The 19,724-nt window shown below is 28.6% G+C and overlaps 2 protein-coding genes across 12 annotated transcripts in view; one reads left to right on the forward strand and one right to left on the reverse strand.

The window, feature by feature from the left end:
• Window positions 1–9,279: 9,279 nt before the first annotated feature.
• LOC108753655 (putative gustatory receptor 28b) lies at window positions 9,280–13,023 on the forward strand. Its single transcript, XM_018495448.1, is given in 5 exon segments — window positions 9,280–9,366; window positions 11,554–12,468; window positions 12,596–12,664; window positions 12,741–12,830; window positions 12,912–13,023. Coding segments are annotated over 5 exon segments (1,272 nt in total). The 3' UTR covers window position 13,023.
• A 3,822-nt stretch (window positions 13,024–16,845) lies between these two features.
• Window positions 16,846–19,724, reverse strand: part of LOC108753696 (sodium bicarbonate cotransporter 3) — a 57,058-nt gene continuing 54,179 nt past the window's right edge. For 5 of the 11 annotated variants that reach the window (XM_018495538.1, XM_018495539.1, XM_018495534.1 and 2 more), the window contains 2 exons: window positions 19,384–19,498; window positions 16,849–17,389 (listed from right to left, as the gene is read on the reverse strand). In XM_018495538.1, the coding sequence (XP_018351040.1) occupies window positions 17,312–17,389; window positions 19,384–19,498 (193 nt within the window). In that variant the 3' untranslated portion in view covers window positions 16,849–17,311. Of the gene's footprint in view, window positions 17,390–19,254; window positions 19,499–19,724 lie in introns of all 11 variants that reach the window. The other 6 variants (XM_018495541.1, XM_018495542.1, XM_018495535.1 and 3 more) reach the window with 3 other exon arrangements.

Raw genomic sequence — 19,724 nt, forward strand, 5'->3', positions numbered from 1 at the left:
AATTATAAAGCACAACGTCAATTAGATTACACGAATTAATTTTAATTCAAAACAATTGGACAGATATCGAAAATAAAATAGATTTAAATTATCAATTTATCTTAAATTATCAATTTATGAATGATGTATGCGTGAAACGTTTTAATAAAGAATACTTAAAGTATATAAATTTAAAAAAATCTTCATACACAAATGTCTTGAAAAAAAAATATTAAGAAGATTGAACCGAAAGTTTTCTAAAGAAAATATTTGTAAATCGTGAAATATAAGCCAATATGGATATTGAGAAAACCTGAAGAAAAGAAGTAGATATTAACTTAGATTTAAAAAATTAAAGAAGATATATAGTTATTGCAAAAATGTCTTCAATTAAGAATTCAACTTTTATGAACGTCAACAAAACCTCCAATTTCTTTGGAAATATAAATAAAGAAAATTCAATTGCGGGAAAAAATAGTGAACAGAAAGTGAACAAAATAAAATCAGAGCTACATCACGATTTATTTACGTTCAGAATATTAATAATGTTCTTCAAGCTTATTGGTCTCGCTACATTCGCCTACCGGATCGTCATACACAAAAAGAGAACGTCATATACATTTCAATATTCCAAATTAGGAATTGTTTACAATTTTGTACTGAGTAGCTTAATGATAGCCTCGAACTATATATCTATACCATTCAGACTTAATTGGAACTACAAGATCAAGACGAATTTAACTGTAGTCATCGCGGTTCTACAAACTGTGCTTGGTGCCCTGGTGATCTGTGTGATTTTCATTAGCTACTGCATCAACCAGAAGTCCTTGGTGCGGATCGCTAATCGATTAATCACCATAGAACACGAGATAGATCATTTGTATGATCTATATCATCCGCTACGACGACAACGTATCTTCTGCACTATGATCACCATTTGCATCTTGAAGATTTGTCTTGTGATACTTCTCTTGTGTGCTGAGATTCTGTGCATCCAAACGACCCCAGTCTCATGGCTGACAGATGTTCTGCCGACATTTCTCGTGGGTTGGCTGCTGATACAGTACTTCCTGTTGGTGATGGTCATTCAGACAGATTTTGCTGACGTGAATCGAGCGATACAAAATCTAACCAGAATCAATGCACCTGATCTTCGACTACAGTCTCTCTATCAAACGCATCGTATCGTCAACAATTCGACCGTTCATCAATTGTTGCAACTGCGAGATGTGCATTGTCATCTCTGTGAAATCTCTGAGGATGTGTCGAGTTTCTATTCACTACCAGTGCTATTCGGAATCATTTTTCTCTTTCTGACACTCATATATAATGGTTACTTTCTTCTCTGGTTTCTGTTGATGACTGATGATATCTTAAATTATTCTTATAATATTATTAATGTCATCGTCTGGATAATATTTGTGATTTATCCCATCTTTCTCCTCACCAATAGAATTACGAGAATTTTAATCGAGGTAAGATAATCAATATAATAAGATCGCATTTTAATCAGATCGTTTTAATCAATGATACAAAATATTTTTATCAATAAATAAAATTCCAAATATTTTACAAAATAATTTAATTACAAATTTATTGCAGATGAAGAAAACGGGCAATTTAGTTCATGATCTTCTAAATTGTACAATCGAGAAAGTGACAAATGCAGAGGTAAAAACCAAATTTAGATAAGACTTTCTCAGAAACAGTACTCATCGTAACGACATTTATCATAGATATGTTACAGCTCAAGAAGTTTTCGCTTCAATTGCTACATCGCAAAATACAGTTTACAGCTAACGGATATTTTACGCTCGATAATACTTTTCTTCATTCGGTGAGAATATTTAAAATATCATGTAAGTAATTTAATAAATTAAATTTTTTAAATTAATAATTTTGATTATCTTTCTCAGCTGATTGGCACAGTGGTGACATATTTGGTAATAATTATGCAATTTCAAATGGGAAGTTCGTGTTCATCGATCAGACAGCAATATAACTATACAGGGGGAGATTTAAAATAAGAAGCGGAATAATAAATTAAAGATATAAGAAAAAACATAATGAGAAATATTGTAGCCTCTTAAATAGGAATATAAAATCCAGTTAAATGCAATTAATGAACACGCAGGATTGTAGATCTAAAACTTCTTATTGTAATTTTCTAATACAATCAGTTCTGATTTGTAAAACTAGAAAACAAAAAATGTAAAATATATATTGAATTTAAATTAATATTGTTATTTAATTTATTTAATAATTAAATTGAATAAGGCTTGCGATAGAATAAATTAATTAATATTAATTCTACTTAAGTAAAAAATTATTATAAACCAATGTTCAGCGATTTTTAGTAATTAATATGTTATTAACTAATGCAAAAATTGCAAAATGGTAGAGGACTTTTTGATTCAATTTGGTCTTCTCTATCAGCACATGAAATATTTGGCGATTATTCTGTAACATCTTGTATAAGCACACATTTTGCGATGTATATATTTTGTAATGGGAAACAGTAAATTTTTTAGTTTTAATTGCACTTTATTAATTTAAAGTAATACAGCATGATTAAAGATATAGTGACAGGCGTTAGCTACTTTCATTGTTAACTCGGAAACTAATTATCGAGACGCAGTTTTTCCTACCTAATCTCAACCATTTAATATTATGTCGGCGAGTATAGCCCATTCACTATCGTGATGTGATACGCATGAAACCGTAAACTTATAAGATCACTGGGAGAGAGTATATTTTCCCTAACCCATTGAAGATCACCGTTGAAATGCATTAGCACGCATATTATACATTATTTTTATTAGATTACTCTTATATTATACATTATATTCATGAATTTTATTATTTACATGTTTATTTTTGCACCTAGTATTGCGGCATGCGTTTCCTCCTCTTTTGTATTTATCATTTCGATTCAATACTCTGGGCTCCAAATATTACTTCATACAGAGTTAATATTATGTAACCTCCGCTTAATGAATATATTTTAAATGACTCACATATAGGCAGGTTTACGCATTCTTTACGTAAAAATGTACTTAAAAATATGCGCAATTACATAATATTATTTTCCAATACAATGTTAATGTTTCATATTATTTTAACCAGGGATAGGAAGTAATACGTAATGCGGCCGGTTCTATTATAGGAATCATAGATAGTTGCGGGATCTGAATTCATAGAAAATTGACAATCATAGTTGATTATTCTACTTATATTTGACTGTGATTGATCAATTTCATATGACTAAGATGCCAAGATTGTCTACGACTCTTATTGTAGATCTCGCATTACCGTTACTTTTTATAGCAACAATTTTGTATTTACTTTACAAGTTCTTTTCCATGACAGTAACGCTAAAGAAAGTCACTTTTGAAAAATAACTTGTTATCATTACACGTTTCTGATTAAAAAATTGACTTTTACACTTCACACTTTACATGCAAGTAACGCATTACTTTAAGGGGTTACGCCACCCTGACGGGACTAAAAACACGTTCAATTTCAATAATTTTTTTTGGCGCTGATACCGCAAATTAATTTTTTTCTTTTTTATTTTCAAATTGTACATGCTTTTAAAAGTATGTAAAAAAAAAATCAGTTCAAAATTCTGAAAATTGGTTAAGATAGGCGTATTTTGGTCCGGGTTGATTTTTGAAGGCGCCCTTGGTGGTGTAACGTCCACTGACATTTTTCATCTGAAAAAAAAACAAAAAATTTTTTTTTAAACTTTAATGCAATACGCATCGTGTAGCATACGGAATTTGAACAAAAAATTTTTTTCGATAAATGGGAGCAGTTTGAAAATTTTGTGTTGTTTTTAGCCCTGAATTTGTTATTTAAAACATTCATAAAAGTTGTAAAACTTAATATATCAAAAAATCCGTATGCTACACGATAGATAATATCGTAAAGAAGATACCATATAAATTTCAAATTAATCGGTTGGATAGTTTCCGAGATAATCGTGACACCGTTTCAAAAAATACAGTTTCGAGTAAAACGGAAAATAAAATAAAATTGTATACCTTAAAAATCGATTTTTTTTTGCTTTACCTTTTTAGTCCGCAATTCCAGGGCCATACACGACTCCTTCAATGGCGGCAGTAATGTCCGCTGACTCTTTTTGAGCAGCTCTTCTTAGTTTTCGGGCATTTTTTGTGGCTTCTTGGGCTCGGATATCGGCAATAGTTATGCGAGCCTTGTCTCGCATAACGCGCATAACTTTCTCTATATTTGAAATATTTTTACCGGTCCAATCTTAAAATGTTCCTGACATTTCAGGCTTCAAAATAATGCAAAAAAAACAAAATCCATTTTTTGAAAATTTCAGGGTGGCGTAACCCCTTAAGTCGTCACGTAACTCATTAGTAACGAGTTACTTTTCATACGACTTGTCCAATTCTAACGTTATCATGAAAAATTGTAAAATTATTATCAAATTGTTATTATATGAAAAGTAAAGGTAACAGTAACAGCATTACAAGTAACGCTTTATTTCCTATCCCTGATTTAAATTGTAAGTCGTCTCTTGAGCCTTCCTGCGAGTTAAATATATATACTCTAAAACGTAATCTCTTATATTCCATGGCATTAAAATATATTTCCTCGAACTACCTATTAGCAAAAAAAATGACTGTATAAAATCGAAAATATTTTGCCTAATTATTCAGTTTCCTAAAAATTCGATATGAATATTTACGCGATGATTCCATTTTGTTAATTAACCAAATTAATAATAGATAATATTAACCGAATTGATAATTGATAATAGAATATTATTTATTTGATTTATATTGATCTGCGTTTTTCTGACTCTTTGAGATATAAATTTTACATTTTTTAAACTAAGAAATACGTATTCAGTCCAGAGATACAGCGTGACAAAGTAGCAGAGTTTTACAGACCGTGCTGTAGCCGGAAAGGGAACCAAAAATAACAATAGCTTACTATGATTATCTAGCATTACAGTTGGAGAAATTACAAAGAACGTATTATCGTGTGTGTGAATATCATGTCATGTATACATTGATAAATATTCCAGTTGTTATCATTCTTGTTAATAATACCGTAAAATCGACTATTTCCATCGCAAGATCTATGTCGACTGAAACAGAGCTAAATTATTGACTTTATATTCCTTATCACGCGTTTATAACTTTTACAAATTTAATATTTAATAATGTTTTGCGTACTTGATGCTTACATGAAAGGTATTTGCGGAAGCGTCGCTACATGCTCAGTGCTACTTTGTAAGAATTATAAAGCGCAACTTCAATTAGAATACACGGTGAATATTTACCGGACTCACAATTAATTGTATATGATATTCAAACGGTCGTAATTTTTAATTTGGATTTAGAGCAATCGGAAAAATAGATATCAATAAAACAATCGCTTCTTAAATTATCAATTTATAAACGCTGTACGTGTAAAACGTTTTAGTAAGAAGACTTAAAGTACACAAATTAAAAAAAATCGTTATGTACAAATGTCTTGGAAAAAAAATATTAAGAAGAATTGAACTGAAAGTTTCCTAAAGAAAATATTTATAAATCATGAAACACAATATAGATAAATTGACAAGACCTAATGAAGAGAAGAAGTAGATATTAACTTATAATTCAAAAATTATAGAAAAGAAATAAAAGATAAGTTATTGCAAAAATGTCATCGATTAAGAATTCAATTTTCATGAATATCAATAAAACCTCCAATTTCTTTGGAAATATAAATAAAGAAAATTCAATTACGGAAAAAAATAGTGAACAGAAAATGAACAAAATAAAATCAGAGCTACATCGCGATTTATTTACGTTCAGAATATTAATAATATTCTTCAAGCTTATTGGTCTCGCTACATTCGCCCACCGAATCGTCATATGCAAAAAGAGAACATCATACATATTTCAATATTCCAAATTAGGAATCGTTTACAATGTTGTGCTGAGTAGCTTAATGATAGCTTCGAACTACATGTCTATACCATACAGACTTAATATTGACTACGATGACAAGACGCCTTTGACTGTAGGCATCGAGGTTCTGCAAACTATACTTGGTGCCCTAGTGATCTCCGCGATTTTGATTAGCTATTGCGTCGACCAGAAGTTCTTGGTGCGGATCGCCAATCAATTAATCACCATCGAGCACGAGATAGATCGTCTGTATGATCTATATTATCCGCTACAACGACAGCGTATCTTCTACACTATGATCATCGTTTGCATATTGAAGATTTGTGTGTTGATACTTCTCCTGTGTACTGAGATTCTGGGCATCCAAACGGGCCCAGTCTCATGGCTGACAGATGTTCTGCCAACATTTCACGTGAGTTGGCTACTGATACAATATTTCCTGTTGGTGACGGTCATTCAGGCAGATTTTGCTGATATAAATCGAGCGATACAAAGCCTTACCAGGATATATACACCTGATTTTCGACTGCAGTCTCTCTATCAAACGCGTCGTATCGTAATCAACAATTCGGCCGTTCATCAACTGTTGCAACTGCGAGATGTGCATTGTCATCTCTGTGAAATCTCTGAGAATGTATCGAGTTTCTATTCCCTACCAGTGCTATTCGGCATTGTTTTTCTCTTTCTGATTCTAATATATAATGGTTACTTTCTTCTCTCAACTCTATCGATGACTGTTAATGACTTAAATTATTGGACTCTTAGTAATGCTATCGTCTGGATAATATTTTCGATTTATCCTATCTTTCTCCTCACCAACAGAATTACCAGGATTTTAATCGAGGTAGGATAATTAATATAATAAGATCATATTTTAATCATATTTTAATCATATTATTTTAATTAATGAAACAAAATACTTTTATCAGTACATAAAATCCCATATATTTTACTAATATTTTAATTATAAATTTATTGTATAGATGAAAACAACGGGCAATATAGTGCATGATGTTTTAGACTGTGCAATCGGGAAAGAGACAAAAGCAGAGGTAAAAAACAAAGTTAGATAAAACTTTCTGAAAAATGGTGCTCGTTATTTATCGTCACAATATTTATCATAGATATGTTACAGCTCGAGAAATTTTCGCTTCAATTACTACATCGCAAAATACAGTTTACAGCTAATGGATACTTTACACTCGATAATACTTTTCTGCATTCGGTGGGAATATTTAGAATGCCCTGAAAGTAATTTAATATAAATAAAATTATTTTAATCAATAATTTTGATTATTTTTTTCAGCTAACTGGTACAGTGGTGACATATTTGGTAATACTTGTGCAATTTCAAATGGCAAGCTTGTCTCCATCGATTAAACAGCACTGTAACTCTACAGGACGAAATTTAAAATAAGAAGCGAAATAATAAATTAAAGATAAGAAAAAATATAATAAGTAAAAAATATCAAAACTTCTTAAATTGGAATTCATAATCCAATTAAATGCAATTAATAAACACACAGAATTGGAGTTTTGAAACTTCTTATTGTAACTTCCTAATCAGTTCTGATTTGTAAAACTAGAAAACAAAAAATGTAAATATATATATTGTATTTAAATTAATATTGTTATTTAATTTATTTAACAATTAAATTGAATAAGGCTTGCGATAGAATAAATAAATTAATATTATTAATTCTACTTGAGTAAAAAATTATTATAAACCAATATTCGGCGATTTTTAATAATTAATATCTTATTAACGATTGCGAAAATTGCAAAATGATAGAAGACTTTTTGACTCAATTTGGTCTTCTCTACCAGCACATGAAATATTTGATGATTAATCTGGGACACTTTGTATAGGCACACATTTTGTGATGTATGTATTTTGTAATGGAAAACAGTAAATTTTTCAGTTTTAATTGCTTATTATTTTTTTAAATTAATACAGTATGATTAAAAACATAATGACAGACATTAGGATGAGAAGTAATACAGTAATGCGGCCGGTTTTACTATATGAATCGTAGACGGTTGTGGGATTTGAAGTCATAGAAAATTAATCAATCATAATCGATTATTTTACTCATATTTGACTTTGATTGATTAATTTCTTATGATTTAAGACTCCAAGATTGGCTACGAATCTTATTGTAAATTTCCCATTATCATTTTTTATAACAACAATTTTATATTTACTTTACAATTTTTTTTTATGACAGTAACAATAACGCTAAAGAAAGTCATTTTTGAAGAATAATTTCTAATTAAAAACAAAAACTAAGTGAAAACATCTATACATTTTTATTAACGGTTTTCCAATTATTTGGAACTTTTTTCATTTTTTTTTCTTTCTCATTTTCCGTTTTCTTTCACATATCCTTGCAATTCTCATGCAATATTATTGAAGTGAAATTGGTTGTTACATAAGTAATTAGTAAAATATACTGTTTTGTAATAATACATACGACTATCTTATCGGGAATGAGAAATAGACTTTTATAAAATCACAATTGAATTTATTGGATATTATTGTCGTATCTTTGAATTATTTTTATGTACAGACAAGTTGAGACTATGAATGATGGATCTCATTTATAATTGTACAAATTGTTATGTACTCGCGAAGAGCGACGCGCATTGTTCGCTACATGTAATACAAATATAATACATTAAACGTAATAAATAAATGATAAGAGACATTTGTAGAAGAGTACAAGTTCGCTTTAAAAAATTTTTTTCTATCTTTTAAACTTCTAACGAGATTCGCTTCAAATATCGTTTTCTTTCAAAGAGGTGTTTCACCTCTTATGAATTAGCATACATATAAAAGAATATGTCTCTTAGATTTTCGTGTTTTACAATATATTTCATGGAGAATTAAATCGTTTCCAGATAGTTGTGAAACTTCTCTTGTGAGTAACGCTCATGGTAACGCAATTACATTTTTGAGGTAACGATAACGACTTTACTAGTTATTTTTATCGTTACTTTATTTCTAACTACGTAAAAGTTTAGTTGTAAATATAGCTCTAGAAAACAGAAATGAAATATTAACGATCTGATTAACTGTCTAAATCACGCGATCCCAACGGCTTTTTTTTATTGTATTCACAGTTCACACGTACACATAAATTAACTTTCTATATACAACATGTGGTGATGAGATCACGTGAGATTCTACGCCAATAAATATTGTGGAATAAAGATTATATAATAATCTTTACAGTATATTTAATTTCTTAAAATAAAATTTTGTCTGTATCATATCTCACAAATTAAATATATGTTTGTAATGCAGATTATAAACAATATTATTTTTTTATTATAATATAATTTTACCCTTAAAGTATTCACGATGAGTCATTCGTATCTTGTTTGTTTCCTTCGAAATACTGCACATGAATAAATAATTCTTTTTATTCTTTCCTTCTTTTTAAATATACAACTTCAGAAATGTTTTTTAAAGATGTAACTTTGTTTCTAAAATTTTTATTTATGCGCAAAAGTGCTCGTCGAGGCAATCAAGCTGAACGCAATAATACATGTAGGTAATCGAACTGTAGGCAAAAGTGATGTAGGCAAACGATAGGCAATCGATTTATAAGCAAATTATCTAAAAAATTATGACAAGATTACATACTATGTAGAAAAAATTCTGTTTAAACACAATCGTATTGATGTGATAGTATAAACACGAAAAAAAGTATATAATATAATAGAGAAAAACGAATCAGCTTTAAATTAAAAATTATCGCAAGAATAATCGTCTGATTTAAAATTGAATTTTTACGAATGCTTAGAAATATTTAATATTATCAAAAACTTACATAGATTAACGTTATAAATTTATTAATATTTAAAAGATTTTTAAGTCTATATGTTTATACAGATACGACTTTAGATGAATAAACTTGAAGTAATATAAAGTTCTTTTTGGCATAAAAGGAATATTTCATGTAACTGCGAACCGTGCATAAAATGTATGTTCTCATTATTTTAAAAGAAGTTTGCTAAAGCGGCAGAAGTTAATTTAATGCTAAAATGTTTTTACATAATCCATAAGGACTCCAAATGATGATAATAATGTTGACATTAGTGATTATATAATATTGACATTGATAACTATACTACAATGCAACTATGCAGGACTATTATTTTGAGAGAAAATGAATAAATTCGCGCTATAATTAACTAGCAGTTAATTTTTAAATCTAAGTTAATATCTACTTCTTTTCTTCATCAGGTTTTCTCAATTTATCCATATTGGCTTATATTTCACGATTTACAAATATTTTCTTTAGAAAACTTTCGGTTCAATCTTCTTAATATTTTTTTTTTCAAGACATTTGTGTATGAAAATTTTTTTAAATTTATATACTTTAGTATTCTTTATTAAAACGTTTCACGCATACATCATTCATAAATTGATAATTTAAGATAAATTGAATTGATAATTTAAATCTATTTTATTTTCGATATCTGTCCCATTGTTTTGAATTAAAATTAATTCGTGTATTCTAATTGACGTTGTGCTTTATAATTCTTACGAAGTAGCACTGAGCATGCAGCGATGGTCCCGCCAATATCTTTCTCGCAAACATCACGTCTGCAAAACATTATTAAATATTAAATTTGTGAACATTATAAACGCGTGATAAAGAACATAAAGTCGATAATTTAGCTCTGTTTCAGTCGACACGGATCCTGCGATAGAAATGCCAATTGTTACGCTATTATTGTTAGAATGATATTCACTGAAATATTTATCATCTGTATATATGACATGATATATATACACAATAATACATTTTTCATAATTTCTTCAACTAGTATTATTGTGTATATATATCATGTCATATATACAGATGATAAATATTTCAGTGAATATCATTCTAACAATAATAGCGTAACAATTGGCATTTCTATCGCAGGATCCGTGTCGACTGAAACAGAGCTAAATTATCGACTTTATGTTCTTTATCACGCGTTTATAATGTTCACAAATTTAATATTTAATAATGTTTTGCAGACGTGATGTTTGCGAGAAAGATATTGGCGGGACCATCGCTGCATGCTCAGTGCTACTTCGTAAGAATTATAAAGCACAACGTCAATTAGAATACACGAATTAATTTTAATTCAAAACAATGGGACAGATATCGAAAATAAAATAGATTTAAATTATCAATTTATCTTAAATTATCAATTTATGAATGATGTATGCGTGAAACGTTTTAATAAAGAATACTTAAAGTTTATAAATTTAAAAAAATCTTCATACACAAGTGTCTTGAAAAAAAAATATTAAGAAGATTGAACCGAAAGTTTTCTAAAGAAAATATTTGTAAATTGTGAAATATAAGCCAATATGGATATTGAGAAAACCTGAAGAAAAGAAGTAGATATTAACTTAGATTTAAAAAATTAAAGAAGATATATAGTTATTGCAAAAATGTCTTCAATTAAGAATTCAACTTTTATGAACGTCAACAAAACCTCCAATTTCTTTGGAAATATAAATAAAGAAAATTCAATTGCGGGAAAAAATAGTGAACAGAAAGTGAACAAAATAAAATCAGAGCTACATCACGATTTATTTACGTTCAGAATATTAATAATGTTCTTCAAGCTTATTGGTCTCGCTACATTCGCCTACCGGATCGTCATACACAAAAAGAGAACGTCATATACATTTCAATATTCCAAATTAGGAATTGTTTACAATGTTGTGCTGAGTAGCTTAATGATAGCTTCAAATTATTTGTCTATACCAGTCAAACTTAATTGGGACTACAAGGTCGAGTCGAATTTGACTATAGACATCGCGGTTCTACAAACTGTACTTGGTACTATGGTGATCTGCGTGACTTTAATTAGCTACTGCATCAACCAGAAATCCTTAGTGCGGATCGCCAATCGGTTAATCATCATCGAGCACGAGATAGATCGTCTGTATGATCTATATCATCCGCTACGGCGACAGCGTATTCTCTGCACTATAATCATCGTTTGCATCTTGAATATTTGCCTTCTGATACTTCTCCTGTTTAATGATAACCTGACGTTGGGTACGGGCCCAGTCTCATGGCTGACGGATATTCTGCCGACATTTCATGTGGGTTGGCTACTGATACAGTACTTTCTGTTGGTGACGATTATTCAGACAGATTTCGCTGATGTGAATCGAGCGATACAAAGTCTCACTATCGATACATCTGATCTTCGACTGCAGTCTCGCTATCAAATGCGTCGTATCATAGTCAACAATTCGACCATTCATCAACTATTGCAACTGCGAGATATGCATTATCATCTCTGTGAAATCTCTCAGAATGTGTCGAGTTTCTACTCCCTACCAATACTATTCGGCATCGTTTTTCTCTTTCTGACTCTAATATATAATGGTTACTATCTTTTCTGGATTCTATTGATAACTGATGATATCTTAGATTATTGGACTCTAAGTAATGCTATCGTCTGGATAATATTTTCGATTTATCCTATCTTTCTCCTCACCAACAGAATTACCAGGATTTTAATCGAGGTAGGATAATTAATATAATAAGATCATATTTTAATCAAATTGTTTTAATCGATGAAACAAAATATTTTTACCAGTAAATAAAATTCCAAATATTTTACAAAATATTTCAATTACATATTTATTGTAGACGAAGAAAACGGGTAATATAGTGCATTATCTTTTAAACTGTGCAATCGAGAAAGAGATAAAAATAGAGGTAAAAAACAAAGTTACATAAAACTTTCTCAGAAACGGTATTCATCGTAACGGCATTTATAATAGATATGTTACAGCTCAAGAAATTTTCACTTCAATCGCTACATCGCAAAATACAGTTTACAGCTAACGGATACTTTTCGCTCGATAATACTTTTCTACATTCGGTAAGAATATTTAGAATGTCCTGTGAGTAATTTAATATAAATTAAATTTTTTTAATCAACAATTTTGATTATTTCTCTCAGCTAACTGGTACAGTGATGACATATTTGATAATAGTTGTGCAATTTCAAATGATAAGCTTGCGTTCATCGATCGAACAGCAATATAACAATACAGGGAGAGAGTTAAAATAAGAAGCAGAATAATAAATTAAAGGTAAGAAAAAACATAATGAGAAATATCGTAGCCTCTTAAATTGAGATCTAAAATTTAATTAAATGTAATTAATAAACACGCAGTATTGCAGTTCTAAAACTTTTTATTGTAACTTTCTAATATATACGATCAGTTTTGATTTAAATAAACCAAAAAATGTAAAATAAATTAAAAAATGTAAATATATATATTGTATCTAAATTAATATTGTGAATTAATTTTTTTAACAATTAAATTGAATAAGACTCGATAGACTAAATTAATTAATAATATTAATTTTACTTAAGTAAAAAATAATTAGAAACCAATATTCGATTTTTAGTAATTAATATCTTATTAACTATTGCAAAAATTGCAAAATAATAGAAAACAATTAATTTTTGACTCAATTTAGTCCTCTTTATACCAATATATAAAATATTTGGCGACTATTCTAGACACTATTATAGGCACACATTTTGCGATGTATATATTTTGTAATGGAAAACAGTAAATCTTTCAGTTTTAATTGCACATTATTTATTTAAAGTAACACAGCATGATTAAAGACATAATGACAGGCATTAGCTACTTTCCTTGTCAACTCGGAAACTAATTTCCGAGACGCAGTCTTTTCTACCTAATCACAACCATTTAATACTACATCGGCGAGTATAGCCCATCCACCATCGTGAATTTCGCTGTGATACGCATGAAACCGTAATCTTATAAGATCACTGGGAAAGAGTATATTTCTCCTAACTCATTGAAGATCACCGTTGAAACGCATTAGCACACATATCATACATTTTTTATTATATTATTCTTATATTATACATTATATTCATGAATTTTATTATTTGCACGTTTATTTTTGCACCTAATATTGCGGCATGCGTTCCCCTCTCTTTTGTATTTATCTCATTACGATACAATACTCTGGACTCCAAATATTACTTCATACAGAGTTAATATTATGTAACCTCCGCTTAATGAATATATTTTATGTATGATTTTAAATGACTCACATATACACAGGTTTACGCATTCTTTACGTAAAAATATACTTAAAAGTATGCGCAACATTATTTTCCAATACGATGTTAATGTTTCATATTATTTTAACCAGGGATAGGAAGTAATACGTAATGCGGCCGGTTCTATTATAGGAATCATAGATAGTTGTGGGGTCTGAATTCATAGAAAATTGACAATTATAGTCGATTATTCTACTCATATTTGATTCTGATTGATCAATTTTCTACGACTTAAGATTCCAAGATCGTCTACGACTTTTATTGTAGATCTCGCATTACCATTATTTTTTATAATAACAATTTTATATTCACTTTACAATTTTTTTTACATGACAGTAACTATATAACGCTAAAGAAAGTCACATTTGAAGAGTAATTTGTTACCATTACTGATTAAAAAATTAACTTATTACTTCACACTTCGCATCAAAATAACGTATTACTGTAAGTCGTCACGTAACTTATTATTAGTAACAAGTTACTTTTCATAAATGACTTGTCCAACACTGACGTTATTACCATCATGAAAAATTGTAAAATCATTATCAAATTGTTATTGTAGGAAAAGTAAAGATAAGAGTAACGGCATTACAAGTAACGCTTTATTTCCTGTCCCTGGTTTAAATTCTAGATTTTCCCTTGTATCTGCCTACGAGTTAAATACATATATTGTAAAACATAATCTCTTTTATTTCATGGCATTAAAATATATTTTCTCAAACTGTAAGCCAAAAAATGAATATATAAAAAGATATATCATAAATATTTTGCCTAATTAATCAATTTTTTATAAATTCCATATGAATATTTACGCGATAAATGATTGCATTTTAATAATTAGCCGAATTGTGGAGTCAAATTTGTACTAATGAAATCCTTAATCATCAACATATCGCAGATCGTTTGAGAAAAGATTTTTTCTATTTAATACATTCTGGATTCGTAAAAGTTACTTGTTAATGCAAATATTTAATTAAAAACCTTCAAAATTATTAATCTCTGTTATGTTTTGTAAGTTTAATATAAAATATGGATTATAATTTAATAAATTATTAAACTGCATTGAAAAATAATTTCTTTTATAAAAAGCGTACACTTATAAGAATTTTCATTTAATTAATTTAAATAACAAACTTACTCTTAATTAACAAACTGTTTACATTATTTAACAGAATATCTTCATTGCTATTTAGGAAATAGTTTATGGTTAAATAATTATCTAATAAATATTATGTATCGTAGACTGTACAGAGATTGATGGTATTTTTTTTTTCTTTAATTACGAACAATAACAGATATCCTTCAAGGGATTGTTTTATCACTCTATATATTACATATATATCTTTATAACACGTAAAATTGTTGTAAAAAATTTTGCAATAAAGAAATTAATTTCACTATAATTAGAATCTTTTTAATATTGTCACAATTGGATATGCCCAAATATTGAAAAAGTTATGATAATAGAAAATTTTGAAATTCAACGCGCAAAATCTTGGCTAGACTAAAATTTTAAGAAGTAACAAAAATCTGCTATGTATCTTTTAATAAGTATGTTTGAGAATAAACTTTTTTATCTAAACTAATAGAGTATTAGTAAGAAAACATTTCTTTCAAGTTAGTTTCGATTATTTTTATAAGACAAGAGATTATTTTATGAATGTTTCGAAGAGGATTGTTCCATAGTTCTTTATTAAAAGGCCTCTTGTAAAAGTTGCAACATAATAGTATTTTTTTAAACCAAAAAAGTCAATATTATTCTGTAATTTGGGGATAAAGAACAAACTTATACATATTTCTTTTCCTGTTTTTTTGCTCTTCAAATAGTTTCCACAGTTTTTATCGGCCCTCAAGGTATTGTATTAATATTATTAGAGAAAGTGAATAAAAAATATTTAAGTAATTTTCCTCATAAAAGGTATTACAATCAAAAATTTTTTTCTTTTTAGAGTGCACAACCAGCTTGCAATAATGTAAGAGATATCCCTCGAAGGAGGTATATGCATTCGTATTACAGATTGTGGGGTTTTTTTGGCATATATACACAGTATCATTACAAAGTTACTTGAACTACTTAATCGCAGGATCATATATTATTGCATGGTAACACAATATTCTTACTTAATTTTTATGATTCATATAATAACATTTGACATATATATTCAACTTAAAATTATAGTTGTCAATATTCAAATATTCGAATAATTACAACTTTATACACACACTCGATTATTCGGCTCATGATATTTGGACATCTGTGCTATACTATGCTACTATTATTATACTATTATTTATTTCATTCATATCTATAAGAGTGAAAATTATCGATATTAATCATTCGAATATTTGAATGTGTTGGAGTTTGAATAATTCGCCAGAAAGAGTGATTTTCCATGAAAATTCTAATTTTACTTTGCAATTCGCATGTTTTATAAATGCCACGTATGTATTCGTTTATATCATATCACGATTTGGAAAAATGTGCGTTTTTCACAACTTTCTAGCATAATTCTTATTGACTCATAGATCAATAATTGTCGTCAATCTAGACTTCTAGACCATATTATCTAAAGAAGATGCATAGCAGTATACGAGATCTTTTTAGATTTTATCATATTTTATTTGCCATTGTTACATTAAAACGTAAAAACATCTATACGCTATTATTAACGTTTTTCCAAGTATTTAGAATTTTTTCAATTTTTTTTTCTTTCTCATTTTTCGTTTTCTTTTACGTATCTTTGCAATTTACATGCAATATTAATAAAGTGGAATTGGTTGTAACAATAGTAATTACTAAAATAGACTGTTTTGTAATAATACATACTACTTTATCGGGGATGAGAAAAAAACTTTCATAAAATCACAATTGAATTTATTGAATACTATTGGCGAATCTTTGAATAATTGAATTGTTTTTATGTACAAACAAGTTGAGACTATGAATGATAGATCTCATTTACAGTTGTGTACAAATTGCAGTGTACTCGCGAAGAGCGATGCGCATTGTACATATAATACAAATATCATTTAATTAAACGTAATAGATAAATGATAGGAGACATTTGTAAAAGGGTACAAGTTCATGAGAATTAAATGGCATGATCTATGACTCTCATCTTATATATGTTATGTCGGTTAAATGGCAATTCATAAGAAAGAAATTGCAGAGTAAAAGTTCTAAAGATGAAAGTTTTGAAATAGAAACTGATACATTGCATTAACATTTGTTTGTTTTTGCTATCCTCTTGTTAAACGGAAGTTTCGGCTGAGGTAGTACCATTTGCTTTTAAAGGACTGATGCTTTCCTTGGATCGTATTAAATCTACCTGAAATATCGAATTAAAGTATATATTAATTTTTTTTAAGTTAATCCTTAACGTTAATCCTACGACTTCTTTTAATAAACTTTTTTCAATAATCTTCTTTATATGCTTTTCCTTAAAAAAGCGAATAATATATAAAATATTGAATTGCGTTTATTGATTAAATATGATTTCATAAATTATCTAAGAATTTATAAAATTCACATATTAGACGTCATGTATATATATATATATATACACAGGTGTCCCATTTAAATCTGGCGGCACACTATTTTTGCGTATTTACTACCATATTGTGCCAGCACCGCAGCTAATACGATAGCAAGTACGCAAATAGCAATCCAACAGGAAAAAAAAATTATCTGCCACCGACTTTATATGACTTTTTTTTTATATCTTTAAATTTTTTATATCTTTAAAGAATCTCAAAAATCAATGGTTTACGAGATATTTTATATTTTATTCCAGCATATTTTGATATAAAATATGAATATCTTTTAATAAACTATTAATTTTTTGACAAACGTACCTTAATGTTCAGTCAGAAATGATAATGGAATTGACATCGATTAAACGTCGTTAAATTATCAAATTGACATCGAATTGACATCGATTCCATAAATCCATTATCATTCTGTCGATTCCATTATCATTTCTGGCTGAGTATTCTTATGTGTAAAATAATGATAACAAATCAATTGATGTCATGAAAACGCATAATTAATTTTTTTAAAAATTGTACAATTTATTAAATGCAATTAGGGATGATCGTATTAAGTGGGACCCTTTGTGTATATTACGTATAAAGAAATAAACACAAATATACAAGTATATATAAAAGATACATACACTAAAATATTATATAGCTAAACTATATTATACAGTATTTACAATACTGTATAATATACAGTATTATAATAAATACATGTACGTATATGCTATATTTTTTGAAAATTATCTTTTACTTATAATAACATTTTTTGCTTTTTTGATATCCCATAATGGACCAATTTTAATGACAATTTTATTTTAATAAATTTACGATAATAAATTTTTTATATATGCATCTCGTCGATATAACGAAAAGATAAAATTTTTAATGTTCATGCAAGATGCGATTAAAGCTGAAAGCAATAAAAGAAAGGAACATGCGATTAGAGAGAAAGAGAGAGGAAGTGAAACATTTCTCATTTTACGAAGTGAGAAAACGTTATATTATTCTGTTTCTTCGTAAATTTGTATATTGTGCTCTGTATTTTTTTGCCAATTATTAACAATAAGCTGCACGATTATTATTTTTATTTAAATAACTATATATAATAGTAATACTAATGTGAAATACAAATAGATGAAATGAATCATAGCTAACGTCTTCCCATATCGTTTAATTATTTCGTTGTTCCCATTAACAATGAGCTAACATATGCATCTCTAAGAGCATAAGCAAGAGTTGCAAATTGAATCTCATAGACAATTACGCTATGAAAAAGACAGAACATAATTAATTATATGATCGTAGATGATAAACAGATTCTTATAACAATAATAAATTTAAAAAACGTTTCAAAATTTATATTTTCTTGAATATTTCGCTGATTTCGCATAAATACGGTGTAAATTTACGGGGAAGTAAAAGAATAAAGACTGTCATGAAATTATGTTTATTCGTGAATATTTTAATACGTTAATATTATCATTAATATTTTATATATGTTTAATTTTTATTGTCATTTTTATATTAATAAAAAATAAATTTTGTCGTCTATGAAAATTCATGTTTTCTACAATGAGTCGTCCGCGTCTGAATTTGCTTTTTACGTCGACTCGACGAGGATTGTCATGCCATCCTCGTTTGTAAATTTACTCACAGCGGCGGTGCATGGGATATGTTGCATGCCGATATATTGGTGCTCTTGCTGTGTATCTTGCCATATAAATTGTCGGTTTTTTGGTGATGGTGATGGTAGTTAGAATTTAGAGTCATTTACGTGTGTCACCTTGATCGAGATCCCACTGTCATCTTCGTCCTCTTCGGTCATTGTCGTCAGCCTCGTTGTCTCATCGGCCATCAACGAGTTGTCCTTCTTTGGATGCTTCTTTTGCTTTCCCACACTGTGTCAGGCAATTACGCGAACTTAATCAGTTTTAAAAATTAGATGATAACAGTTTGATGTTGATACTTATATTATTCTTTTCTCTTTTTACTCGAAAATTATCAATATTATAGGATCATCATCATTATTATAAAAAAAAATTTGACATTACGAAGATATAGATATAGAATATATTTTAACTTTATTTCTTTTATATTTTTTATAAGAAATATTAATTTATTATT

The sequence above is a fragment of the Trachymyrmex septentrionalis genome, unplaced genomic scaffold, assembly GCF_001594115.1.
Source record: "Trachymyrmex septentrionalis isolate Tsep2-gDNA-1 unplaced genomic scaffold, Tsep1.0 scaffold70, whole genome shotgun sequence".
NCBI lineage: Eukaryota > Metazoa > Arthropoda > Insecta > Hymenoptera > Formicidae > Trachymyrmex > Trachymyrmex septentrionalis.